General features: G+C 47.7%; 12 protein-coding genes across 12 annotated transcripts; 4 read left to right on the top strand and 8 right to left on the bottom strand.

The window, feature by feature from the left end:
* Positions 1–435: 435 nt before the first annotated feature.
* On the bottom strand, positions 436–1662 carry TrAtP1_011975 (uncharacterized protein; the record flags this gene model as incomplete). Its single annotated transcript, XM_014083304.2, has 1 exon — positions 436–1662. Exon 1 carries the CDS (start codon positions 1537–1539, stop codon positions 436–438), a length of 1104 nt encoding a protein of 367 aa, XP_013938779.1. The 5' UTR covers positions 1540–1662.
* Positions 1663–4256: 2594 nt separating this feature from the next.
* Positions 4257–4813, bottom strand: TrAtP1_011974 (uncharacterized protein; the record flags this gene model as incomplete). Its single annotated transcript, XM_014084979.1, has 4 exons — positions 4257–4319; positions 4373–4437; positions 4488–4592; positions 4642–4813. The coding sequence occupies 4 exons, from the start codon at positions 4811–4813 to the stop codon at positions 4257–4259; spliced, it is 405 nt and encodes a 134-aa protein (XP_013940454.1).
* A 1100-nt stretch (positions 4814–5913) lies between these two features.
* TrAtP1_011973 (uncharacterized protein) lies at positions 5914–6389 on the top strand (the record flags this gene model as incomplete). The annotated part of the gene is made up of 3 exons (XM_066115330.1): positions 5914–5988; positions 6053–6205; positions 6309–6389. 3 exons carry the CDS (start codon positions 5914–5916, stop codon positions 6387–6389), a joined length of 309 nt encoding a protein of 102 aa, XP_065971428.1.
* Positions 6390–7069: 680 nt separating this feature from the next.
* TrAtP1_011972 (uncharacterized protein) lies at positions 7070–7858 on the bottom strand. Its single transcript, XM_066115329.1, has 2 exons — positions 7478–7858; positions 7070–7422 (listed from the first exon to the last, which is right to left on the bottom strand). Exons 1-2 carry the CDS (start codon positions 7854–7856, stop codon positions 7085–7087), a joined length of 717 nt encoding a protein of 238 aa, XP_065971427.1. The 5' UTR covers positions 7857–7858; the 3' UTR covers positions 7070–7084.
* Positions 7859–10460: 2602 nt separating this feature from the next.
* TrAtP1_011971 (uncharacterized protein) lies at positions 10461–12822 on the bottom strand. The gene is made up of 5 exons (XM_014083406.2): positions 12215–12822; positions 11265–12155; positions 11037–11202; positions 10876–10989; positions 10461–10818 (listed from the first exon to the last, which is right to left on the bottom strand). The coding sequence occupies exons 1-5, from the start codon at positions 12716–12718 to the stop codon at positions 10733–10735; spliced, it is 1761 nt and encodes a 586-aa protein (XP_013938881.2). The 5' UTR covers positions 12719–12822; the 3' UTR covers positions 10461–10732.
* Positions 12823–13092: 270 nt separating this feature from the next.
* On the top strand, positions 13093–14485 carry TrAtP1_011970 (uncharacterized protein; the record flags this gene model as incomplete). The annotated part of the gene is made up of 4 exons (XM_066115328.1): positions 13093–13459; positions 13515–13633; positions 13722–14001; positions 14055–14485. The coding sequence occupies 4 exons, from the start codon at positions 13093–13095 to the stop codon at positions 14483–14485; spliced, it is 1197 nt and encodes a 398-aa protein (XP_065971426.1).
* A 132-nt stretch (positions 14486–14617) lies between these two features.
* TrAtP1_011969 (uncharacterized protein) lies at positions 14618–15213 on the bottom strand (the record flags this gene model as incomplete). The annotated part of the gene is made up of 2 exons (XM_014085030.2): positions 14618–14820; positions 14880–15213. 2 exons carry the CDS (start codon positions 15211–15213, stop codon positions 14618–14620), a joined length of 537 nt encoding a protein of 178 aa, XP_013940505.2.
* Positions 15214–15862: 649 nt separating this feature from the next.
* TrAtP1_011968 (uncharacterized protein) lies at positions 15863–17178 on the bottom strand (the record flags this gene model as incomplete). Its single annotated transcript, XM_066115327.1, has 4 exons — positions 15863–15901; positions 15950–16066; positions 16127–16981; positions 17035–17178. 4 exons carry the CDS (start codon positions 17176–17178, stop codon positions 15863–15865), a joined length of 1155 nt encoding a protein of 384 aa, XP_065971425.1.
* A 270-nt stretch (positions 17179–17448) lies between these two features.
* On the bottom strand, positions 17449–19155 carry TrAtP1_011967 (uncharacterized protein; the record flags this gene model as incomplete). Its single annotated transcript, XM_066115326.1, has 4 exons — positions 17449–17563; positions 17624–18152; positions 18208–18792; positions 18904–19155. 4 exons carry the CDS (start codon positions 19153–19155, stop codon positions 17502–17504), a joined length of 1428 nt encoding a protein of 475 aa, XP_065971424.1. The 3' UTR covers positions 17449–17501.
* Positions 19156–19462: 307 nt separating this feature from the next.
* TrAtP1_011966 (uncharacterized protein) lies at positions 19463–22058 on the bottom strand (the record flags this gene model as incomplete). Its single annotated transcript, XM_066115325.1, has 5 exons — positions 20797–22058; positions 20299–20736; positions 20017–20237; positions 19752–19961; positions 19463–19695 (listed from the first exon to the last, which is right to left on the bottom strand). Exons 1-5 carry the CDS (start codon positions 21867–21869, stop codon positions 19463–19465), a joined length of 2175 nt encoding a protein of 724 aa, XP_065971423.1. The 5' UTR covers positions 21870–22058.
* A 1272-nt stretch (positions 22059–23330) lies between these two features.
* On the top strand, positions 23331–24383 carry TrAtP1_011965 (uncharacterized protein; the record flags this gene model as incomplete). The annotated part of the gene is made up of 3 exons (XM_014084974.1): positions 23331–23382; positions 23435–24036; positions 24105–24383. The coding sequence occupies 3 exons, from the start codon at positions 23331–23333 to the stop codon at positions 24381–24383; spliced, it is 933 nt and encodes a 310-aa protein (XP_013940449.1).
* Positions 24384–25224: 841 nt separating this feature from the next.
* Positions 25225–26251, top strand: TrAtP1_011964 (uncharacterized protein; the record flags this gene model as incomplete). The annotated part of the gene is made up of 1 exon (XM_014084973.2): positions 25225–26251. One exon carries the CDS (start codon positions 25225–25227, stop codon positions 26146–26148), a length of 924 nt encoding a protein of 307 aa, XP_013940448.2. The 3' UTR covers positions 26149–26251.
* Positions 26252–26384: the final 133 nt, after the last annotated feature.

Here is a 26384-nt window from a genome sequence, read left to right as displayed (position 1 = left end):
GCAGACAATGTGCAAGACCATCAAGGTGCATTGGCGAAACTAGCAATCACCTAGGATAGGGATCAGCTCACAACACTAACACAGACCAATGCACCATCAGGTGTATTTTTTTTTTTTTCGGTTATTCCATGGTAGTTATTAGAAGTAATACATGTTCAGTCCAATGAAAGCTTTCTGTTGGGGACGGGAGTTATATACTGGGAATTCTTCTTGTACCTTATAGGCGCATCGGCAATGCAGATACATAATAATGCTCTAGTTAAGGGCAATTCACTCGATTTATTCCGCTACGTCAGTGGAATTTCACAGGTATAAGAATGATTGTTATCGCTGCATCGAAAAACAATATAGGTTTCTTTACTTTTCAGCTATAGTCTTCTTAAATGTCATTGTGATAGTACGAACACAGACGAAATCAAGTGAAACGTAACAAGTTCAAGCCCACTTTCCCAGTAACGCCATAACACCTGCTCCAAGCAGAGTATAGGATACCATTCGAACCAACTGCCTTGCGTGTCTCGTCCTGTCGCACTCAAAGAGAAAGTCGCGCGCAAGCAGGTCAACAAATCCAGTGTAGATGAGAATGCCGGCGCTTAGGGAATCAAGAACTCCAGAGACGACATTGGCAGTAAAAGAGTTTGGTTCGTAGGTTGTTCTCAACGCGAGACCAATGGCAATCGACAGCGGTGTCGTGAGTCCGTAGGCAAGACAGAGTAGCCAGGGTAGCCAGTTCCTCTTGCCCGGGAATGGGATTGAGGCCATTCGCGCGCCAATTCCAAGGCCTTCAAAGGACTGATGGAACACAAGAACGGGGTACAGGGTGTTGAACTCTTCGCCGACAACACCCAGATTCAATCCGATAATGACGGAATGAAATATGATGCCGAACTCGAGGATGAGAAAAGCACCAATCTGCTGCAGATACGCCATTCTCTCGAGAGATTCCCTGTCTCCCAGCTCTGACAGATCCGTAGGCTTCTCGTCAGGATTGGTTTTGAGCTGACCACAGGAAGGCTCCAGCATGCCACAGGGGCTGTGTGTAGCAGGATCAGGCTGCCTCACCACTATCTTTCTAATCTCCCGCTCTGTCTGGACGCCATATTTCGCATCAATATAGCATTTGGCTCCCAGCTCGGTAAGAAAGGTCATGACTGCCCCAAGCAGAACAAGAGCTGGACACCATGGGAACTCAGCCCAGTAGCCTGTCAACCCAACACATGATGTGCCGCCAATTGCCTCATACGCCGGATCAAGAAGATGGATAAAGGCTGTTGCGATGATGACGCCGGTTCCAACATAGCGAGCGAAGATGTAAAGCCCGGCAGGGATGCGCCAGGTAGGCTTTTGACGAGCTATCACGGGAAAGAGAGTAACGGCGGTGGAGACGACGAAGATGACGAAGATTGATGATACTCTCGCACCAAGATTCCCGTTATACTCATTCTCGCTAACTTGAAGGCTGCATATGATTTCTTTCAAGTCAATATCAGGGTCGGTCAGGTTCACCGAGGTAGGATCAAAGCCCCGTGAAGTTCGCATAGTAGAAGGAAGAGCTGGCTGAACAAATCTTAGCGCATGGGACGATGGACAGACCGGCAACTTGATGCCAATTGAATCACAAGCTGTGAATCACAAAGAAATAAGGTATGGTGTATTGAAAAGACAATTGCATTAAGGACGTAGCTACGAACTGGACGACATTAGATATAATAAATTTTCAAGGAGCCCTGGGCTTAATTTTCAATGTTTGCACCTTGATGGCTAAAAATCCGGACTGTTATCCATCGGACCACTAGAATGCTGTCATCAGGAGTTACCATGACCCACCAAGCTCGCACATTCTAGAGAATGCAAACTATTACTTAGGATACTTTTACAGGCAACTATGGTCTGCTGTACTTTGCCTGCGGGATTTGTTTTCTTTCCCTTTTTTCCCCCTGTGCTTTATTTCTTCTCCAGTTAGCGTATTGGCTGGGCTTTCCGATGATAACCTAAGGTGCGCAATGAAGAAAGAAAGTATGAGTATTATTGCCACTAGCAGTGACCCTTCAAGCCAGCTAAGCCGCGGACCATGAGCAGCAATTGCTTTGACAGCGTTTATGTCAATTTGTTGATGAGAATCCAAATTTGCTAACTGCTCAAACCCATCTGATTGGCGATTAAGACGCTGCTAATGCTGGAATGCAGGTAGCACTAGCAGGGCAAGGGATATGGAGACTGTTGCAAATGGAATAACATTTTCTAGATATCGTTGTTGCGCACGGGTCGAGAACCAGCCACTTTCCCAGAATGGTGCGGGAGAGCTTAGTACCGAATCAGCCATAGTACAGCCTATGGCGTGCGATAATGAAATAAAGAACCAAAGATTGACGCAGACGTGGTGCTAGAGAAATCTTGCGGCTGGGCCCAGAAGTATTCACATGAGATGATGCTGCCTAGAGCTCTCTGGGGCAAAGCCTGCTGTCTTGAAGATGGCCGACAATTGTTTGAACATTAATTCATGTCAGTAGTTCTTCATATTACATACAAGAACAAGCCTTCTGGAAAAGTATTGCCTTTGTACCCAAGTCTCTGCCATAGCGTGTTTGTTGATTACCAACAGGACTGTCACGATATAGTGAAATACAGAGGGGGCCATGCTACTGTTCCCTTGTAGGCAGTAGTTCCATTATGGCCGATATGAGCAATCCAGCTTTTGAGTAAATGATGTCTCAAAATATCTAGTTAGCACCAGGAACAAGAGTCGGGGTCGTAGAGAGGTGCATTTGCCTGTTGGACGTCTGATGATAGTTAATTCTAATGAACTTAGCCGAGTAGCGTCCCGTAGAAGAAGCTCAATAGATTCATACTGTCCGCATTTGCCTTCGAATGACAAAGATGAGGCCCGAGGGAAAGCAAAAACGCTGGAACGGTCTGTGGCGTGCCCAATCCAATCATGGTCAGTTCAAGGCGCAGACTGAGCAGTGGTGGGTCAAGCGGTTTCTTGGAATACTACAATAGGGCGCAATGTGAAGATGCCCAGTCTGCCCGCCCTTGTGGATCTCTAGGTGTTTTTCGTGTGAAGTTTTCTCTCTTGGACAACTCGGATACAGGGTTTGGAAAAAGGCTCCTGCATTCGATAGATCAGGCTGCCTCTCAGTACAACGACTGTAAAGCTTGTGAAGGGCTAGACTGGGAGGATACGACTAATACCCGCCGAGACTAGTCCAACGGAACTCGCTATGGGTCAGCTATTTATTATTAGAACAAGCAACTCGGCTTTAAGGCAGACTCTGATTGTACCCTAGAACAGATTACAATCCATTGGAATGAACTTGTTGCTATCCCAATTTTGGACAACAAGATCACCTTTCTTAATGTAAAAAATCTTGCGCCAATTACTTTATAATATCTTTATTCTTTTTCGTAAATTTGGCAAACAGCTATTCCTATAAACACAAGAATTTTACCTAGCAAATCAATCCCTCTTTGTGTAGTGTAGAGTATGGGTACTGTTGTAATGGTTTGTATTTTGCAGGGTACTGGACTAGTTCCAAGATTCATGTCCAGAGCCACTCTATAGCAACCCAACCACCGGTTCTCTGAACATTCTTAATTTTCATTATTCATAAAAACAAAGCTACCCCGTATTCCAGTGCCGGCTATGTGCCAAGATCCGCTTTCCTGTGCAAGACTCAGGAACCACCCAATCAATGATTCCATTTGCATAGCCCACAGCCAATATTTTGTAGCACTGCCGAAAGCCTAAATAACGCCACGTTATAAGTACTGTAGCGAAAGAAATAACGATGTGCAACTTTCTCCATAACCCCAGGATACTAATATCTGACCGGGGCGAAACAAGCTTTGATCTCCGCATACTTTACTCTTATTATTCATTTACCCATTTATTAGAGTTCGAACCCCTGCCAAGCAAAAGATTCCCGTCGGCTCGTCGGCTTACCCTTCCAACAGGATCTTCTTCAATAACCCAGCTCAATGCCGCTGCTATGTTGCTTAATCTTTTATTTCCCTTGACATACAAATTCAGTTGTTCGGTCCTCCAATCTACCTCATTACATTTATTACATGATCTAGCTAAGTTTGCAAGTTACTGCCAAGTTGCTCTCCAGTTTCAAGTTGTTTGTATATTGTCATGTATCCTGAGTCTAGGATGGTTACCTATTTTACAGATACACTGGCTCAACCGGCACCTCGCATTCTGCGCTCCCCGATTTTGAAGCTTCCTCCACCATATTTGATGCTCAACGAGCTTCTTACTCATAGACATTGATAGTAATGGGCATGTTGAAATCGAGCTCACCGATACAGATTTGGAACTAGACAGACAAGTCAGGCGAAGAAAATGGCAAGGAAAGATGAATTAACTTACTCCGTTGTTGTTGTTGCAGCAGATAATGGTCTGGTCGCACGCAGTGGTGTTCGAGCAGGTATGACCTACAAGACATTAGAACTGATCTTAGATGGAAATGTCACCCATCACATACCGCCGTTTCCATCGCTGCTGCAGCAGTATGGGCTACCTGCAGAACAGGCATTCGTCTGGGTGTTTGTACCACAGTCGCTTCCGCTTCCGCTTGCGCTTGCGCTCTCTGGCGTCCAAGTCAGATTTAATATTTCCATGAGATGATCGAAACTCACTGCCCATTGCGTTACTGGCCTTGTTGCGGACCGGCATCTTTGGGAATGGAATATCTGCCACGCTGGGTGTACGAGGCCCGATGGCTCGAGGTTCAACCTCAGGCTCCTGGACAGGAGATGCCATGATGCCATTGAGGGCAACAAGAGTGTAAAGGATCATAGAAACATACATGGTTGAATGTTGGAAGTTTGATAGGCAGATATATGATGAATGAGATTGGTTGATTGTACTGAGTAGCTTGAGCGATAATGGAGAAGAAAACGTTCTATTTATACAGAATGTGAATGACCTGAGGGATTTTATTTTTGTATTTCTCCTGCTGTTGGAGGTTAATGTGTACACAAGAAGCAAAGGAACTGCCAAAAGTCCAAGAAGCAGTTTCTGTAATAGAGTACATAAACATGACGAGTTATATATTAACTGACTTTGTCACGCTTCCTGCACAGTACAGAGCTAATGCCCCCCAACAGTCATTATTGAATATTTTAAAATTGTTGAAAATTTAGTACAATAACAAGTTAGTATTAAATATAGTATGTTGAATTTTACTACAAGCGCTGCTCTTTTACTACAAACAGTTACTTAACATTAAAAGCCGGTTGGATTTTCTCATACTGAGAGAGAAGTATTCACTTATGTCATGTTACTCAACGCTTTGGAGAGTTTGGCCTAATGCAGCTTCTAAACTTTCAGCTCGCGAAAACATGCAGCTATGCTACAAGATTGAAAGAAACAAGGAACATAGAGCTTTGTTGAATAGGATTACATCTTACTATTACCTGTGCAAGGACTCAGCTAATATTATATTGCATCAACATACTTCTCTTTCTGCGAGAGCCAAACCTTAAACACCAAGTTAGTACCTGCTTTGATACAGCCTGCTTCAGCCATTAAACTATCAACATGGACCAATAATACCCATGAGCTCGCCTACAGTACAAATATCTGACCGCATATTGGTACCTGAATTTATATACAAAAATAAAGTTAAGACTGTAAGAAGTAAGTTCAATAGTAGCTTGGATGTGAATTTTATTTTTTTCGCAAGATTTCGGTTTATCGCCACTTCGTACTTCTCCTACATCGCATATCGGGATGGTCAGACTGTTTTCGCGATACTCATACAAAATCTTTCGACAGAAAGGTATAAAGAGGGCCTCTCTGCCTTCTTCAAATTTTCTTCTTGCTATCCTCAGACACTCACTCAACAAAGCAATCACTACAACAGCACTTTTCAATCTTTTACTTCAAAACCACTTCCACCTTTCAAAATGCAATTCACTACTGCCATCGCTCTTCTTCTCACCGCCGCTACCGGCGCCATTGCAGCCCCTGGCGGCCACGGTGTTCACACTCCTCCTCCTCCTCCCCCTCCCCCCTCAGAACGTTGGTACCAACACCAACTACCAGTCCAACAACTGTGGCAATGGTGCTTCGCCATACTGCTGCAGCGCTGAGACCGATGCATTGGGCTCAAGCTACTGGGAGTGCTCCAACATCAGTGATACTTGCAACTCCATCACTGTTTGCTGCAACAACAACAACCAGAACAACAACCAGCAGGTATGTCCTAAAACAACTTCAATCTCAACTACGTCTGCGACTACTTTTAAGTGCATTATACGTGGTCCACACATCATGTAACTTCATTGACCGAAATATATAGGGAGACCACAACAGCGAGGACAACAACAGCGGCAACCAGTCGTGCAGCGCCTTTGGACAACAGAAGGTTATTTACAAATAAATTCGTCTGCATCAGTCTAAGGACTATAGCTATCTTATTCACGAGTCTTCTAGTCTCTTAAGATAAGCACAGCCTAATGTACTAGCAGCGGATTTAGGCTCAAAAATGTGAGATGTTATGTTGAAAAGGGGGATTTGGTTCTTTTCTATTCGGGTCAAAAGATAACTTGTACCAAGTAATTTTTTCTACCCAGCTACTTTCTTTAACACTATTTTGGCCGATTTAGTTTACATAAAATAAAAAGGATTGCTTTGAACCTACAAACACCAAATGGTCTCCTTACGGCCCTCTCCAAATAGTTCGAAGTACAAGGCCTCGTAAACTGTAGTTTGCCTGAAAGATCAAATTTCAGGCATTTGTTGGTCTGTATAGGCCAAGCGACGGTACAACGGGGTCTTTGGATTTCTGAGCATTACCCTAGCAAATCAACACTTTCTATTTGATGTCGGAGTGCATTGACCCGTACAATTTACAATACTATTACCAACAGCAGTAGAGCAAACCCCGTATTACATGCAGCGTTTCATATACTAGCACTTACTGATGGCTCTGCAAGAATCCATCCTTGTCCAACCAGAGTCTATTGTTATGCATGCAGAAATATGGTATTCTGAGAGATGTTTTCTGATATAATAACACCCAAACGATGGTATTGGCTATGTATAATAAACATTAGCCTCAATAGTTTCGAGATTTTACTCATCCGACTCCTTGTCTCTTTCTTCAATCACTGCAACTATAACTTTATGTAAATTATCAAGAATCTTATGGTGATTTCCCGTCATGCGTGCTAGAAGAACCCCCGATTTCGAGAGAATAAAAGCTCCCTGTATCATGTTCCCCTTGGGCGAAGCAATTGACATTGCTTTGGACAAAGACCCACTTGGATTGCTCAGGAGAGGCAGCCAAGTATCTTTCTCTTTCACAAACGCAGCAGTTGATGACACCGAATCTGGTGAGATGCCTATCGTATCCATTTCCGCCGCCTCCCAGTCTAGTTGAGCGTGTTCAAACTCCCCGTATATTTCGTATGCTATTAGGAGAGTTAATGCAAAGTATAAAACAGATACTTGGGTGCTTGGCCATACCATCGTCATCCCAAGGCTTCGGGTATACATAAACAATCACCCCATTGCGACTCTTATCCACCAGCTGTTTCAACGACGTTTTGGTTCCATCTCGGAGGTATAGTTCACCTCCGAAGTCATCAGTTGATGGGATCTTGGACCCAATGCTTAGATGAAGCGATGAACTTTTGTCGCTTTTCCCTTTGTTCACTTTCACGGGGCCGGTCTTTTTAGTTACTTTGGCTTTGCGTTCGCGTGATGGTTTTGAGACCTCCGCCAAAGATGGCTTGGCCTTACTCGCGGTAGAGGCATTCCTGTTTGCAGCAGCTCTTGTTATAGGCATATTTCGGACGTCAAAAGCAATCAAGTATGTGGCAAACCCCCAGCTTTGAGAGAACATGAATGCAATGGACTTGAGTGTGCAGCATTGCAGCTAAGCCAAGCCCCACTTGTGGCTGATCCTTCGAGGCATGATGCTGACTGACCGGCATCTATTCTTAGCTCAAGAAATTCCAAGTAAATATAGTCAGCCTCGGAGCTCCTAACACTCTCCGTATTACCTAGGGTATCTATTTTCGCCGTCGTGATTAGTAGCGGCTGATAGACCATACTATCTGAGACTGAATTTATCGCCTAATGAGTAGCTTCTTTCCAATTAATAACGATTAATAGACGGAGGCCGGCTTAGAGCGACATGCCCGGTCTTGGCATCGATCGCGGGCAAATCCTGATCTTTTTATAACAATACTCGCATTCTTCTAGGTACAATACATAACAGAGTACTGCGTCTCATTCAAAGACAAAATCATGCAGAATTCGCCTGCTGCCCTCAGAAGCCTGTCAACGGGACTCAGGTACTCGCTTACGTCAACAAAAGCGCTTGATGCTATGACCCGAAACTAATTTTCTGACGAGGAGGCTTACTAGTTGAGTATAAATCTAATGCAGTTGTCCATTCATTGGGGTCTGTCTCTCTAATATTCCCATCCTTGTCGAGATACTTGCCGTCGATAGGATAGCCGCTCACTGTCCATAATTGTATCTCTACAATGATATCATTAGCCTACCAATTGTCCTTAATCGTTCTAAGCTTTTGTGCCCTCTCTGTGGTCGATAAAAGATACCCCTGACTGGTCGCTGCATTTTTTTAATGGTAAAAAGTAAAGGATTCAATGAAACAAGATAATCAAAGTCGGAACTAATAGTTTACTACATGTAAAAGGACATTGAATGACTATGGTTCATGGTTTAGTTCTACGGGTTACACACTTGTTATGGCGAAGTTTAAGGCCATACCATATTGTAATGCAATGCCAACAGCTTACACCGGGCGCCAAGTCAACAGCCCTCGCATCCACCTCAACAAAACTGAGTAGATGTAACAGTACGTATATGTATATATATACACAGCGAAGACAGGTATCTCAATCTGTGGAGAAAGTTCTTCTTCGCCGGCTACATGTAAAGCTTTTCTCCAAAAAAAAAAAAAAAAGGAAAAGGAAAAAGGAACACGTGCTTTTAAGACGCGTCGGATTCCAGGCAGCTGTGATAATCCTGTCTGGGTTCTTCAACTTTATCTTGTACCTCATTTCCCCATACTAAAGATAAACTCCTTCAGACGTAAACAGCGGGGTGGCAGAAGGTACAATACGTGCTGCATATGCATCACCAAAACCACCAGATGAGTCCAGTTATAGTAGGCACTATGACGAGAACAAGAGTCGCCACCATGTATCGCGTTTCTTCTTCTGTTTGTGTGTGCGCTTCGTACGGCGGAGGCGAGGAGGGTTCCTCAGTGGGAAGAGTTGAATATGTGTGTTTCTGCGTAGCCATTGTAACTATTGAGTATGCTGCTGAATATAGTATTGATGGAGCTATATCAAGAAGCTGAAAGTGATTTCGAAGCTAGGGTGGAGGGACTCTGTAATTAAAAGTGTCTAGGCGCATTTGACCGGGGACATGTAATGTGTTTATAGGCACACGAGGCGACTGTTTTCTTAAGAAAAGGCGACTGGATTACACCTCAGCTTGAGCAAAGTTCTTTAAAGACACGGTACAGTATCGGCAATGACGGAATCTCTACCGACCCTGCTAGACTCTAAGCAATAACTGATTGACCTAAACTGCGCACTGCAACAGATGGTTGCGCCTTTATTGGACTAGCGCAGTATTATACTGTAGAGACTTTTATACCTATTTGCACTTTGTAGCCCTCTGACTGACTGCCCTACAGTGAGAAAGAAGCACCTGATAAATTTGAAAGGCTACCCCTTGCCGCCCTTGCCGCCTTTAGAAAAATCAAGGAAGAACAACCAACCGGCCTGTTCACATGATATATTCATCCCCAAGATACGTCGCGCTTCAGGTAATCTTCGCTAGGAAAGACATGTATTGCGCTTATACAACTCGCGTAACCACTGACGTGACAAAGATTTCGACATCATTATTTGCCAAATAACTCCATCCAAGAACAGATTTTCTTCATTTGGTGTAAACCTCGACCCACGAAGCCAGATTTGAACTGAGTAAGGTATAGTAGGTAAAAGATCTCCCGGTTGTAGTCGAGTACCCGCACTCCAAGTATATCTAGAGGCAGCACAGTTTGCATTTCGAGGAGAAATTTCCATCTGAGGCTAGTATATGCAAAGTAGATTTTAGGGTATGGTGGGTTTGACAAAGTTCCCTGGCATTAAGCTCTGGAGGATTATCCGTCAGGACCAACAAATCTCTCACTCGGCCGCTATTAAGAACTACTTCGTAAAGTGAAGTGATGCAAAGGCTAACAAGGCTCCGAGGCTAATAGGATCCATCAGGATTAAGCAGGATCCAACACAAAGGGGCATATAGCCAATAACACTGTTCATTTAGAACAGCTATTGATATGTATTAGGGTGGTTGCTATCTTCATATTCCGTAACCGTTTTACCAGAGGGCGCGGTGATTGGTTATCCTTCTCTCCTGCAAAAAAATAATTCATGTTGGCGCGCTAGCAAGGAACAGTTGCATGAGGGTAGCATTGTATAATATACGAAGCGGGGATTATGACAACTGCATTTTGTGTCTGGTCAATCCCGTCCCGAAGTCTCGGGGCGCAACACAAAAGACTCAACTGATATTGTTATCTGAGCGTGTACTATTCTAGTATCAAACATAACGAGCTGCTATGTATTACAAAAGAGGGCTATAGCTACACTGAAGGCATAACGCAGGCAAAAGGAATAGCCATGGCCTTTATGTACAACGTCTTGCGCCCTGAAGGTTGAAAAGTGGTAGCAGCTAGGTAGATTGAGCAGGGACTAAAAATTGGCTGAAAAAGTCCAGGATATCAATTGTGCCGTCTAAAGAGCAAATTTTCCCGACATCTACTCATAGTTAGCGCATTTCAGGTTGATTACCTTGTATACAGTTTCGTCACTTGCATTGGTCTGGGCGAACGACGATCAAGCATCCCTCAGGATGAATGCCGTATGCCTGGTATGCTTTCCCGTGCCCTGAATTGTAACTCTCGTCGTCTACGAAGACTTTTTGAAGATCTGTTCACGTTAGCCTGGGAAGTCTTGGAGCCAGCCCGAATACCAACGTTTGATCTTCCATTTTCCCGTTAACGGGGTGAACACATCGGGAATCATGTTCTGTTCAACCTTGGTACGCTTTGATGCAAGCACAAGCACTCCTTGGATGACAGAATTGGGTTCCTGACCACTTGGTGTAAAGGTATTGATGATTTCCTGCAGTTCTACTGCAACCTACATTCGTATAAATCGTGTTAGTGGAGAATATCTTTATTGTGCTCAGAGGTCTGACGGACTTTGAAGAGCTTGGCGGCTACTGTCTGCTGCAAGATGTCTCCCGAAAACACAACGACATGCCACCGAGAATCAGCGGACAGTGCTGCCACCAACTGGATAGGGCGGGCATCGCAGAACCGGACAACCTGCGCGCTGGGGAAGCGCATTCCGACGATGACGCCCTGAGATAGGCCCTCGTCTGTCGGGCTGGGAGATACAAGGAGAGACTTTTCGTATCTCACGCCTTGACCAGCTGTGTATCGGCCTGCCTTGACAAATTGGTCCTTGAAGTCCTGTGAAGAGATTCCATTCTCTTGTCGGTAAGAGGAGGAGAATAGTTTTGTAAAGAATCGGTCAAACTCGATCAGCTGCGCGGCCGTTTTCTGGCGCTCCGAGACATATGTGTCGAGAATACAGGCAGAGGACTGGCGCCGTAGAACTGATGCCAGCTTCCAGCCAATGTTGTAGCCATCCTGCAGGCTCACATTCATACCTTGTCCGGCCTTTGGCGAATGCGTATGGCAAGCATCACCCGTTAGAAAGATGCGCCCGGCCTTGGCAAAGTTGTCAGCCAGGCGCTGGCCAATCGAGTATGCCGACCACCAGACCGTCTTCATGAACTCCACAGAGTAGGGGTGGAAAATTCGACGGGCCCGTTCCTGCAAGTCGGCCAGCGTGATGTCCTTGACCGCCGCATCACCGAGCTCAATGTAGAAGCGGACCATGGAGTCGCCTTCGCGGGGGATGATCATGAGGTTGCCGGCGCGTGAGTGAATGATTGCCTTCTTGCGGATGTCGGGGAAGTCTGTTCTGGCGTGAAGGTCCATGACACCCCATATGGCATTCGTTGAGTCGCCGACCATGGCAATGCCCAGGGATTTCCGGACCGCGCTGTGTGCTCCATCACAGGCCTGATCTATTGTCAGCAGTGGAGCGAAAATGTGAAATGGTGTTTGTTCAGTCAACTGACCAACACATATTTAGACTGGAAGACCTTCTGTTGTCCGTTAGAAACCGCCCTGGTGGTAACGCGGCTGCTTTCGTTAACAATATCATCGACTTCCACGCTTTGAACGTCGCATCCGTATTCAATCGCCGCGCTTCCGGACACCCGCTGTATCTCTTCAATCAGCATACCATTAATCCTTGCCTGGTTTAGGATGACATGAGGCTGGTGGCTCAAGCCTGGCTCCGTGTCCGCTGTATAGTGAGTGCGTTTAATGCCCTCGCCCTCTGCTGCCCAGAAGGCTACCTCAAGCACATGGTATGCCTCCTTCAAGAGGTCCTCGGCTATGCCAAAGCTCTCAAATATCTCCACGGTTCGACACTGTACGCCATCTGCTTGGCCATTCTCGAGCGGGCCATCTCGGCGCTCCAAGATCTTGTAGCTGATGCCGCAGCGTGATAGCCAGACCGCTGCGCAGAGCCCCGCAGACCCGCAGCCACAGATGAGTACATCGACCTGTTCAGCCATGACACTGTTTCGCGGTAACGACCAGTTGGCAAGGTGCACAAGGTGCACAAAGATTATCAAAGTGTTGTCTGACGTTCTTTTCAGGCTGATTGCGAATGGTTGCTTGCTGAAACTGCGGGACTGTCTCAGTCGGTCATAAACCGGCGCCGGGTCTGTATCCGGGGGTGGCGCATCCGGAGCCCGACGCTCGGGATTCTACCCGCCAACGATGGTGCATTTCCTATCTTTTGACAGCTGTATTGTTCATTCATGGAAAGTATTGTAGGAGGTTAAATTTATTTTTGAATGATGGGATGAGCTATACGAGGTGTCCAATACATGTATGGGTACAATAAAGTTACAGAATGGCGAGGTTTTCTCTCTCTGAGCAAGCTATGGCTGACGTTCGCAGCCTCCTCGATGCCGCCTGCACCGGAAAACCAGCAGGTATACCTTGTGCTAGTACTGTTGTTGTTGGTACCAGTTCACAACCAGAACTCTTCGCGCACTCCACGACAGCGTCGATAGGGGAAAATGACTGTAAGGTCGGTGACGATATTTACTGGTTGGCGTCGTGTACGAAGCTTGTCACTAGCATTGCCTGCATGCAGCTCGTTGAGGGCTCGATTCTCCGTCTCGATGATGCAGACCAGTTGGAGAGTCTTTGCGCGGAGCTTGTAGACCTCAAGGTAGTACAGGAGGATGGCTCTCTAGAGCCGGCTCGGTCCCGCATCACGCTGCGGATGCTTTTGACTCATACAGGTATTTGACACCAGCTAATGTGTAAAGAACCGTACAATTCTGACAATTGAAAAAGCTGGGTTTGGATACTCATTCCTGAACGCTAAGCTCCAGACCTACTCTAAGGCTTATCGCGATGGTGGAGTCAATTTCAACGAATTTTCTGGGTATATGGATGACTTTCTGCAGCCTCTTGTCAACCAACCAGGGGGGGGCATTTGAGTATGGCGTAAGTATACTTGCTATGTATTGTTTTATGTACTCATGCTAAGCCGCATCTAAGATCTCTATGGACTGGGCTGGCGTGGCCGTTGAGCGAGTTACGGGCCTGAAATTAGGTGATTACATGCAGCGCCACATATTCCAACCCCTGGGCATCCACGACTTGACTATGATCCCTTCGTTGGAGATGAAAGAGAGATTCGTCGGCATGTGGCAACGCGACAAAGAGGGCCACCTCTCTTCTCGCACACCTCTCCTCAGCCGTCCGTTGGGGGCAGATGCATCCGATAGCTTCCATAGCGGCGGCGCAGGACTTTTCGGGAGCACCCGAGAGTTTGGAAGTCTGTCCTACGCGTGTCATAGTTCCCAATCATCATACTAACCTTTTTCTTAGAAATTCTCGCCATGTTGCTCCAAGACGGCAGATCTCATTCGGGTAAGGTGATACTTGCGCCTTCAACTATTGAAGCCATGTTTACCGACCAGATATCATGGCTGCCAAACTTCGCCAGACGGCATTTCCCTGCCGTAAAGCCAGAGCTAGTCTATGTGGCCGAGGCCTTCTATCCGCCTTGCCCACCGCCGACGCCGCAGGGCTGGGGACTGGGCTTCATGATTACACCCGGCCCGACCGGTCGCTCCCACAAGACAGGTCAATGGTCGGGCTTATCCAACGCATTCTGGTGGTGTGACCGGGAACGAGGCATTGCTGGCCTGGTCGCCTCACAGATTTTGCCGTTTGCTGACCTCAAGGTTGTCGAGCTTTGGATGGAGATAGAATCTAAAGTATATGAAGGTATTGAGAGAGAAGCAGCAGACAAATAGACAGTATTTGGGCATTCAAATATGTAGGAGCTCGAAGGTTACTAGAAATTTATCATCCGGCTTTATTATCAAACGTCTATAGTACTGCTAGTGCTATCAGTGCCATCAAAGTCTATTGCGTTTATGAAAGGGTTACACGCTTAGTTGACTGTGTAATCCGCCATCCACAGACAGGTTCAGACCTGTAATCCCGTCCGACATGCTGCTAGCAAGAAATACAGCAGCACTTGCAATGTCTTCTGGCTTGCCGAGATGCCTGAGAGGATGTCGTTGTGCCATCTCTCGCTCGATTTCGACGTCATCTGTCATAGCTGAGATCATTGCGGTCTTTGTGACTATGGGAATGGACTGAGTTAGCGTTGATACTATACGTCTTTGTAATAGCCATACATACATCCTGGAAGAATTGAATTGCAGTGGATGCCGTGCGGAGCATAGTCCATAGCTACTGCTCGTGTAAAAGCGATTACAGCGCCCTTTGTGGCCGAATATGCAGGCGTGCCTGCTTTCCCCAACACGCCAAGTATAGATCCGATGTTGATAATAGTTCCGGCCCTGCCGTCGCCAAGGATTCTCTCTTGGCGCATCATTTGGGCACCAGCGAGTTTGCACCCGAGAAAGACGCCGCGCATGTTGACCCCCCAAGTTCGCTCAAACGTCTGCAGAGATGTCTCCCAGATGGGTCGTGGCTCAAACGCCTCGGGAGCAATGCCAGCGTTATTAACCATTCTGTACTATATTAGTATCTAGACATAACAACTCGACTAAATGCTGCAAAGCCTACATGTCAATCCGTCCAAACTGATTTGCCGAATCCCGGATGAGCTTCAACATGTCGTTCTCGTCCGCGACATTTGTCGAGACAAATATTGCCTTACCACCTTGTTCACATATTCTCTCATGTGTGAGTTGATTTTTATTTCTTTTGGAGCCAGGTGTTTGGTCGGCACAAATAATAGTAGCGCCCTGCTTGGCAAACTCCAGTGCCATCGCTTGCCCCAAGCCGGACGAGGCTCCTGTAATTATAGACACCTTGCCTGCCAACAATCCAGCATGAGCTATAGCCGAAGCCATGATGAATGTTGTAGTACATGCAAATACTGTTCAAGGCAATCTATAACAGAGCACATTATGTTCCCGCGGGTTCGCGTATTTGTAGTCGGAAGTCATACCGCACGTGGGTCAATCTACGGGTGCATATCCGCATAGCTTCCAGTGTAGCTCTAGCCCATAATGGAGATATTTATTTACAATAAATCGAATTTCTCTTAGTTTTCCAATACATGCTAAGCGACCTGTATATCCTTCGTCCCCGTGAACTTATTTGCTGGAAAGTAAAGTGAAAAGCTTGAGTCAACGGTAATCAGATCGGCATCTCTAGTTACAATCTTGCCACGACAGGATAGGCTTGATAATCTAAGATTCATTGTTAGTCTGGATACTCTTGTAACTTGTAGCACTTACTAGTCCTGATTGAAGGTCTGCGATTGCCTTGCTTAATAGTTCCGCAGGATAGACCTTCGCTAAGCAGTCGACGGGGAATTTTCCGTCGCGGTAAAGCTTCAAAAGTTTGGGAATCAACTGTAGATCAGAATGTTAGCAACCCCACGAAGACAACACTCGCGGAAAGGGACTCAATACAATATGCGGATCGGCAGCTCCTTCAATGACACCAATTACTCGTTTACATGACAGCAGTAAATCTAGAGCATTGATTCTCAATGTTGCCGTTGGAGAGGGGATTCCAACCAGAGCTAGCGTTCCGCCATGAGCAAGGGCTTTCACCGAGGCCTCGAGCACGCCTACCACACCAGTCGTGTCTATAATTTTGTCTGGGCCACCCGGGATAAGGGCTTGCAGTGCGGCATGAAGATCTGGCTCTGCTGCCGAGTTGATAATATGCGTTGCCCCCAGAGAAGATGCCAACTTCAACTTGGCTTCGACAACATCAATCGCAATCACCTGTCGTACCCCGAGAGACTTTGCAGCCAGCATTGCCGCAATGCCAACAGCCCCTATGCCCACGACGGCTACAGAGTCTTGAGGCTGTGGTTTGATCACGTTGAATACAGTTCCAGCACCTGTCAGATAGCCACAGCCGAGGGGAGGTAGTGTGCGGAGGTCCTCTGGTCTCGCATCAACCTTGATTACGCTTGCCTCTGTGACAACTGCTAGCTTGCTCATAGATGACTGCCCAAAAAACTGACCGTGAACCTTTGTGCCGTCAAGGAGTGATATCGGCGACTCTGCTCCAGTGCCTTGACGGGCAGAGCGGATAAAGTTGGTCTCCGTCATGTGTGGACACGTGCCACATCGGCCCTCAAGGCAGAATCTGCATTGGCGGCAGGAGTGGAATGAGAGCAGCACAGCGTCTCCTGGCTTCAAAGATTTGTCCCTCATTGCGGAACCTGTCCACCTCACAACGCCCGCCCCCTCATGCCCGAGCACAGCCGGGTAGCCTCCTAGTGGCATGCCCCCATGCTGGGCAACGACATCCTGTACGAGGTCAACTTGACGAGAAGGCAATTGATAGGAGCAGTAATACATACGGTATGACATATACCTGTATACCAGATCTCCACTAGCACCTCATTTGGCTGTACCTCGTCCAAGACAACGTCACAGAGAGTAAATGGATTGCCTTTACCCTGTACGACGTAGGCTTTCGTGCGGATGTTTCTCGGAGCTTCCATTTCGCAAGAAATTATTTCAACAGCTAGGAAAAACAATAGGCAATCGATCAATTAGAAATGGATTGATTTGGGAAGCAAAGACATATATTATATACGATGTGGGTTGTTGTGCTAGTATTTATTGGGTGAGCCGGAAACACTCCCGTCGCTCCACTCATTTCGAGCCTATGGAGTAGCATTGAAAACACATACTTTCAATATACCGCAGTCTTGGCCAGCAAAGATCTGGTGCTTCTATCTCCGAGAAAGCACTGCGGATTCATTAAATATAAGGCTTCTAACCCGTCACACCAAAAACCAGCTACGGCTTGCACATTCGCCTCCTAGCCTACCAGATGCGAATCTGCGATGGTGATAGTTTTCAGCTGTGTAAACTCAGCAAATCCTGGCTTCAGTTAGCGTACATACAAATAGATACGGTGCGTAGCTATTGGCATATTCTTACCCCAAGGAACCCCGAATCGCCCCCAACCACTTTCCTTGACGCCTCCATGAGGAATATGCGCCTCGTCATGGATTGTCATAGAGTTGATGTGGACTGAACCGCTCTCAAGACGCCGCCCAATATCAATAGCTAGTGGTATATTGGCCGTGTAGACGCTTGCCTTTAAGCCGTATGTTGTGTCATTGGCTAGTGCTACGGCTTCGTCGACTGTGTTGAAGGGGATGAGTAGGGCGATTGGGGCAAAGGTTTCAGTATGCCAGATCTTCATCTCCCGGGATACATTGACGAGGATTAGAGGAGTTAAGAAAGAGCCGTCTTGACGCGCACCCTCTCCACCGCCTAGAATCTTCGCTCCCTTAGCCCAGGCATCCTCTAGAAGTGCCATAACCTTCGATGTATGTTCGACCGAAGCTCCTGGACAAACGTTCTTACTCGCCTCTATGGAGCTTGCGACGAGTTTATCCGAGAACGAGTCAATGACACTTTGACTCACAAAAATCCGCTCCGTCGACATGCATACCTGGCCGTGCTGCGTACCTATGTTAGTCTTGTCTGGCGCCAAAAAAGAGTATAAATTGACGAACGTGTGTGAAAGCTCCAATAGCAGCTGCCTGTGCTGCCTTATCGAGGTCAGCATCCGCGAGCACAAGCTGTGCGGCCTTTCCACCTAGTTCCAGCAAAACTGGCTTGCAGTGCTTAGCAGCGTTGGCTGCGATAATCTTACCCACAGCCGTGCTGCCTGTGAAATTGATCTTGCGTACACGGTCATCAGAGATGAGTGCGTTGATAATCGGCACAGCGTCCTCCTGGGAATGTTGTATAACGTTGAGAACACCCGCTGGGAAGCCTGCGTCGTGAAAAAGCCTACCGATAAAGTGATGAGCCATTGGGGACTTCTCCGAAGCCTTGAGAATCGCCGTATTGCCGCAAGCGATGGGTGTTGCTACCGCCCGCATACCAAGAAGTAATGACGCGTTCCAGGGTGCAATGCCAACCTGAACGCCCAGAGGCTCTCGAAAGACCATGGCCAGCATATCGTCTGATTGCTTACTGGGTTGGATGACACCACCCGTGGTATGCATGATCTGGCCCGCTAGTTCTTCCAAGAGGTCGATACTGGTCTGAATATTGATCTGCTGGATCATAAAATCGTCAATTGGCGTCTCGACCTGCAATAACCACACACAAAAGAAAGAGTTAGAACCATGCATTGAAATATGGATCATGAAATATGGATCATTTGCTGTTGTGGTTGAACTTGCCCGTAGGATAGCTGCCACTTCTTCTCTACGTTCTCGTAGCAGATTGGCCGCTTTGGTGAGCAGCTCCCGTCGCTGCCACGGACTAGTCCGCTTCCACGCATGAAAGGCATGGTAACTACTGTCAACAGCGTTCTGAACAATCTCCGGTGTAGCGCCGTGCGCCGTCACGGACTCTCCGGTGGCACTGTTGATTACTGGGAAAGTAATATCCGACAGGACAGGCTCGTTGCCGATCCACAGAGGAACTGTTCGCCTCTCCAGTAGTGACATGATTTATTCTACTGATAATTTCCTGCACTGAATTTTACTCTATATCCGCGATGAGCTTCCGCATTTCATGGGCATAGAGCGCTTTTTAATGCTGTTTTCCAGACGATGTTTCCATATACCGGATCACTATCCGGCTGGTGTGGGCCATCATCCTGTACGGCTACCTCGCCGCACCAGCTCACGGCAAGCGGGAGGATTTCCTTGTCTGAACCCGAGCGTAAGGCTGAATAGATACATAATATGCATTAAGGCACCCATAAAAATCATATCGTATTGGTATTGAGTTTAACATTCATCGAGGCTTTTCTTAACTGCTTTGTAGATGCTCATCGTCATATGAACCTTGTGCAAGCCAGGTAATATCGGAAGTATTGTACATCCAAAGATGCTGATTGAAGCGAGCATCTTCTTGCATAATTTCCAACGGAGATGGCAAATCTTTATTCCAGGTGGACAGGTCTGGCCGCACACGTCCAATTTCACCACCTAACACGGCTGCAGCCTCGGGGACTTTTAGAACGCCCAAGTCGTTCATCATTCCTGCGTCCGTTCTTTAGCCTGACGACCTAGATAATTACGGAGAGAGGGAGACTAACCGTTCTGAGTTCGGTAGCAGAAGACCTCTTGCTGCACTGAAATGAGAAATTTGCGGCAGCGTCCCGCCGCACGGCTTCGGCTCTGGTACCTTTTGAGAGCTGTGAAACAGCGGCTCAGTCCTTTGAGAAGCGATGCCTCGTCCATACAGTGAATATGTTTCGGAGAGCATAGCAGACTGATGAGGAAAACAATAGCACAACTATGAATATCTGTAAAGCGACATAAGCCTGATTGTCGCCTCGCAGAGCGCGAGAGGTGACTTACAGAAGACCGTGTACCACGGTGGAGCAAGCAGGTCCGTCTTGAAATACATGTTTTCCTCGATGAACCGCAGTAACTCTTGTGCTCCAGCCACGCATAGGTTGGCTGCCTTCAGCATCGTCTCATCTTGTATGGAATCCGTGACCATCTCAGTTGATTGGAATGCTGGGTCACAAAGGCCTGACAAAACTGGCCGGAGCATCATTAAGCGAACGTGCAGGTATCTTTTTGAATTTATGAGTACTGGATTGACTTGTCATCTATTACAGGGACGGATTGACATACCTAACTTCCAGAACTGTCGCCTGTCTACGGAACACCACCTCATTCTCCGATAGGCTGAGCGCCGGGGGCTCTCCGCTGTTCTTGTACCGACTGACTTGAAGATGTGGTGGGAGGTTTCTATGCCACGCTTTAAGAAGACTGTCGACGGCAAAAAGTTTGCGGAAATCAATGTTTTTTGCTCCATTGTTGGTTAAGGGGCTCAGACTTGGAGCGGGGCCTGGGTAGTACATCGTGGTTAGGACCTCGCCGAGGATATCCTGCAGCTGGACCGTCTCACAGAAACACTCCGTCAGGCTCGGCTTCCCATCCGGTTGAGATGCTGGTGCCTCCGGAAGGTGTGTTAGGTACTCATCATCTACTGCTAGTGGCAGGACGAGCTGGCTCTGTGATATGGCCGCATGGACTATCAAGGGCCGCCCGTACGTCAAGCTGAGAACTCTGACATAGGTAGTCAGACACCAAACGAGCGGAAAAGGGAGACAACACGCAGATACTTACCGATCCAATAATACACAACCTGCCCAGGCCCGTCTTCGCATCTCCATCTCCGTTTGGTCCATAGTCTGGGCCGGGCAGCAACCCTGATTACAGTTCTTGGGGTCGTGGTGTAGCCCGATGTTCTGGGCGACACGCACCGCAAGCCCGACGATGTTCCAACAGGTGCTCGACATCTCAGTGCTCTGAAGATACTGGCCCATGAGCAACAACGTTTGTACGAGAGCTAAACTGCCTGCGGCGAGCATGTCCAAGTCCATGAGCTTCTTGGCGCGCTCGTAGAGGCTGCGGCTCAACTGATCCCGGTCCTTGTGGTCCATCCCGGGGCTGAAGAGAGCACCTAAAGCAAACACGCTATTAAGCATACAGTAGAATAGACGATTACCCATGGAGGTATAGAGACCCGCCGGCGTGGAGGCGTGCGCCTCTGTGCGAAGACAGCGTGGCTCGGTCTGAGGGTACCAGATCATACGGTAGCGTTCCTCGAACGACGGCCTATGAATAAGTGGATAGAGCGAGTGTGTCCAGCGCCAGTAATTCTCGACAAGATCGTCAGCCTCGTCGCGTGGCGGAATTGTCATGCCAAATACCGCACTATCCGTCTTGAGTGGGTGGGAACACGATGATGAAGTATGAGATGGGCTCAGATCAGAGACCAGCTCATGTTGGCATTGAGAGCACGACCTATTATTCCTTGCAGACCAGTGCTTGCGGCACTGCTGGCCCATGGCACTCCTTGCCCTGTCTACCAGGCTCGCAGTGCTGGACGGGCCAAAATACTCCGAAGGTCTCCGGTTTCGCCTACCACCAATGTTACTCAAGGGAGCTACGACTCCCATTGCGTTAACACCGGTGTCGTCGCTATCCGAGGCAGAGTCAAGGTCTGGATCTGTGTCCTGGTAGGTTGGAGAGTCCGGCTTACTGCGCAGTGAATGCGACAAGTCATTGAAGGAATCTGGAAAGCCATTGTCTACGGTAGGCCCATGGTCTGCCTGCAAGTTGATGTAGTAGTTTGGCAAGTTTTGTATGGTCTGTTCTACTGGCGGGCTCGTGGGCTGCGTCATTGGCTGGGGCATCTCTGGACTGGCATTGGCGGGCTCAGGCGGTGACAACCCCGGTAACAGAAGACTGGATGTATCAACAGATTGTTCTGGTGGGTGATTCCGTGACAATTCGAGCTCTCGTATCCGAGCCCTAAGGCCCTCGACATAACTGTGAGACTGTCAGCAATGGTTCTGAGATGGGTTGCAGGGCTGAGATGCTACCTATTGGTCCATCCCTTGCTGACTCTCTCCTCATTCCAGACGCAAGTCGCGATGCTTCGTCGACGGCATGCGCCGCATACAGGCTTCACACCATCACATTTGCGTTTCCTGTCGCGGCACTCGTCACAGGCCAGCGGAGTGCGGCGCCGCTTACGGGCGCCTTCGGGTTGAGGAGATCCGGCCGTAGACCTCGGCGACATTTGTGACACCATTTGCATGTTGCGTTGCTGCAGCCTCTGCTAGGCGGCACGGAAACAAACTCAAATCTTGGCAAAAACAAATTGCCCATGCAATATTTAAGATACAAGATCTGAGGCTACGTGGTTCCTGGCACCCTGCTTAAATGATATGTGGTACTACCTACAGGCATGATGGATGATGAAAAGACACTCCGGGGTCGACGACGCTAGGCTACCTACACTCCGCTTTCTCCGCACATTTTCTAGGACTACGCAAATGCAGCTGAAAATACCCCATGGGGCAGGCATTAACCGATAAGATGCTGCTGGACTAAAATGCTAGGAATCTCTGATTTGAGGGGCCATGTTGTGCTCGCTTACAATTATTTTCAACGTGTAATTGCTTCAACCCGAGTCCGCAAAGGCCCCATCATGGTTTCCAAGGCAGCAACTAACTAATGACAACAACGCCGTTGTTAATTATTCTCTCACCAATGTTTTACAACGAGTTGACTCAACTATGATGAAAAGGTCTGATAAAGTATCTCAGTAGGAGGATGGGTAGGGCGTTTAGGGTACTTCGGACATCACTTGTTCAAGATCCTGGACGGACATATGACAAATACGGGGAACAACTAATTATGATCACATCCGGTAGACCGAGAGTTTGCCATTTTCGTTTGGTGGCAATCAATGAGACGCAAGACGCTCTCTTGAATATGTTTCGTGAAGGAACAGGAAGATTGATACTAAAGGGCCAAGAGTGTTCTATACCGAAACTATGGATGTTGTGTCGTCGGAACCAGCTCGGCGCTAGCGGAAACGCATCCGGCCTCACCTCCGGGAGCACACCCGGAGCGCTGTTGACTCTTGGGAATGCGATCAATATTGACAAAACAGCTAGTTCAAACGGCCTAAAGGCTCAGTCAACATACCATTATGGCTCAAGGCGCCTGTACTTGTTGTTTGCTATAAGGCACCAGTTTGAAGAAATATAGCACATAAATATGTCTCTTACATTTACATAGAGAGCCGCAACAGGCAGCCAACCCGAAAGTTCGGCCTATTAGACGTTGTGTATCTGAGTATTATCATGGCGCTCTCTGTAGCAGGCAGATATGCTATTGTCACGGGTGGTGGCTCAGGTGCAACAACTTGTCATTGTGCTAGATGGCCCAGGCTGACTGCCATTATTAGGCATCAATCTCGCATTTACGAAGAAGCTTCTGTCGCGCGGCTGCTCGGTTCTGGTTGGTGATATAAGCCTACGACCAGAGGCCAAGGAGCTTCTGGATCAGTATCCGCACGATCCATCGACACCGCCATCTACCGACAGGCCTGTCGCGCTCTTCAAGAAGACGGATGTCGCGTCGTGGCCACAGCTATCGGCGTTGACTCGAGCGGCTGAGGCGGCCTTTCCACAAATTGACATTGTTGTTCCTGGCGCTGGCATCTTTGAGCCCAGATGGAGCTCTTTCTGGGACCCTCCAAAGTCACCAACAAATCCAGATAGCCCGTCTCGAGACGACGCAGACGGCGAGCCGGGTCATTACGCCGTACTAAATGTCAATTTGACGCACCCAATCCGGCTCAGTCAGCTCGCAATCGCTCACTGGACCTCACGCCGTATTCCGGGCTCGCTGCTCGTCGTTGGTAGCATGGCTGGATACGTGCACGGTATCGGGTCACCATTATACTTTGCTAGCAAACACGGCCTGCACGGCTTTGTGCGCAGTCTCGGCCGCCTGCGAGACACGGTAAATATTCGCACAGCGGCTATTGCGCCAGGTGCCGTCAGTGTATGTTCATACCAGCCGCGGCGAATGGGGCAATGGCTGACAATATTTTTTCTTCTGCTTTTTTTTAGACACCACTATGGAGCGGTGATCCCGATAAGAGCAACCTGATCAGCTCAGACGAAATTGCAGCCAGCGCGGAGGATATCGCTGACGCCATGTTGGAGCTGCTGGAGAATCCACAATACGGTGATGGGACGATATTTGAGGCAACGGCCAAAGGCACGCGAGTAGTCCCCGCGTTTAACGCCCCTCCACCAGACATTGAGGATGGAGGTATATCGGAGTATGAGGCCGGCGTGTCGAGACAATGGGAGAAGAAAATCACAGAGGAGGGGCTAAAGGTTTAGGCAGACTAAACTATCTATCTCTGTATGAGATTTGCTCTAGATTTCCGCGACTTTGCAATGCTCGATATTGAATATTAAGATTGAATTGCATGTTTCCCAGTTACTTCATTCTACTAACCCTGAAATCCTCTAAGTTTCAAATGTGAGGGATGGATAGGTGTATATAAAGAATAACAATTGGTGTCACGCAAGGTTGGCTTGACAGTTTAAGACTTTCCTATTTTAAGCCAGGCAATTGCTGACAAAAGAGTAGAGTTTCGAGAAGTGGGCGCTATGAGTTGAGACAGGCCACGGAAGCAACTCCGCAAGCTTCCATGGAGAATGGCACCAAGAATTCCACTAGGCAGGAGTTTGCGCGACTAAGCGAAAATCAAGCAATGTTTCCTGTCCACCCAACTATCCTGGGAGAATCTCTCAAGAAAGTCGGCCATCGCTGATCAATGACAAATTAAACGCAAGCAATCAAACCGTTCTCATAGTCTCATCACCATCACTCTTATTTATTACAGGTGAAAAGGCGTATAGGTATTGGTTCCACTTGCCTGACCAAATGTTTCATTCTTTTTGAGAGAGAACTTAGCGTTCATAGCCACCTCCCCTTTCATCAGTGCGAGGCGGATATGATCCTCTACTGTAGCAGCAAAGCGGAGTATCTCGGTTAGCATCTAGGCATCTGATCCGGGGACCCAGGCCGGGGAAGCGGGATTGGCGGATAGAGCTACGATACAGCCATCTCAATATGCATAAAATGGGACATGTTGTCCTCCCTCCTTTAGCAAGCCAATCAACAAAGTCTGGGCAATATACACAAACACATCTTATCCATTATATCGCTACAGAAATGGAACCCAAAGAGCTAAAGCATACACAAATCGCCGATGGACTCTTGTTCGGCGAGTCCCCTCGCTACTACAACGGCCTGCTCTATATCAGTGATATGGCTGGACGTATCATCTACACCATAAACCCTTCTTCCGGTGAAAAGAAAGTGCTTCGTGAGGTAGAGACTCAGCCCAATGGCATGTGCTTTGCCTCTGACGGCTCGCTCATTTGGTCGTCCATGTTTGATGCCAAGTTGTACCGTCGCGATGCCTCTGGAAATGATACACTGTACGCCGACCTGTCAGGCGTCATGACCGGCTACTGCGGCGACATGGTGATCGACAACACCGGCCGTGTCTACCTAGATGACACGGGAGCTCGGGTCTTACACGGTGAACAACCACGGCCGGGTAGGCTTCTTGTCATCGAGACAGACGGATCCGTCAAAATCGCTGAGGAGAACATTGTCTTTCCCAACGCCTTGTTCATTAGTGCCGATGGAAGAACGCTATACTGTGCCGAAACCTTTGGGTATGGGCTGCTCAAATGGGATATTGGTGCCGGTGGCAAGGTCTCCAACCGCCAAAAGGTGTGGTCTCCCGCCACAATCTCACCAACCGGCGAGGTTGGCAATACTGCTCACGGCCTCATCGGTATCGACGGTGGATGCATGGATGGTGAGGGAGGCATGTGGCTGAGCTTGTTGGGTCTAGAAAAATTCATCCGCCTCGACCAGCAAGGGACCATTACACACGAAATCCATGTAAAGGGTCATGCGACTGCATGTACACTGGGTGGAGACGATGGAAAAACACTATTTCTGGTCACCAACTGGTTCTCAGATGATGAGGAGAGCATTTTCACTGCCGTAGCAGCCAAGCGAACCAAATGTACTGTGAGCTATACCAGAGTAGATGTTGCAAAGGGCACGGCGCTGCCGTAAGGACTCGATCGAGACTCTAGGCATATACAGCCTAAAATCATGACCAAAGTAAACTAAGTACTAAGATTTAAATACTAAGTAGATACAATACAAGAGAAGATGAATTCGCACATTGATAGCTTTATAAGTAAATATATGTATAACTTTCATTGTCTTCTCTTTTCGATAGCATGCTAGGGTAATACATAAACAGAGTAAAATTTCCTTCTATACCAAAGCGCACTATTAGGTATCTA

The sequence above is a fragment of the Trichoderma atroviride genome, chromosome 6, assembly GCF_020647795.1.
Source record: "Trichoderma atroviride chromosome 6, complete sequence".
In the NCBI taxonomy this organism is placed as follows: Eukaryota; Fungi; Ascomycota; class Sordariomycetes; order Hypocreales; family Hypocreaceae; genus Trichoderma; species Trichoderma atroviride.
This window is presented reverse-complemented; position numbering and strand designations above follow the sequence as displayed.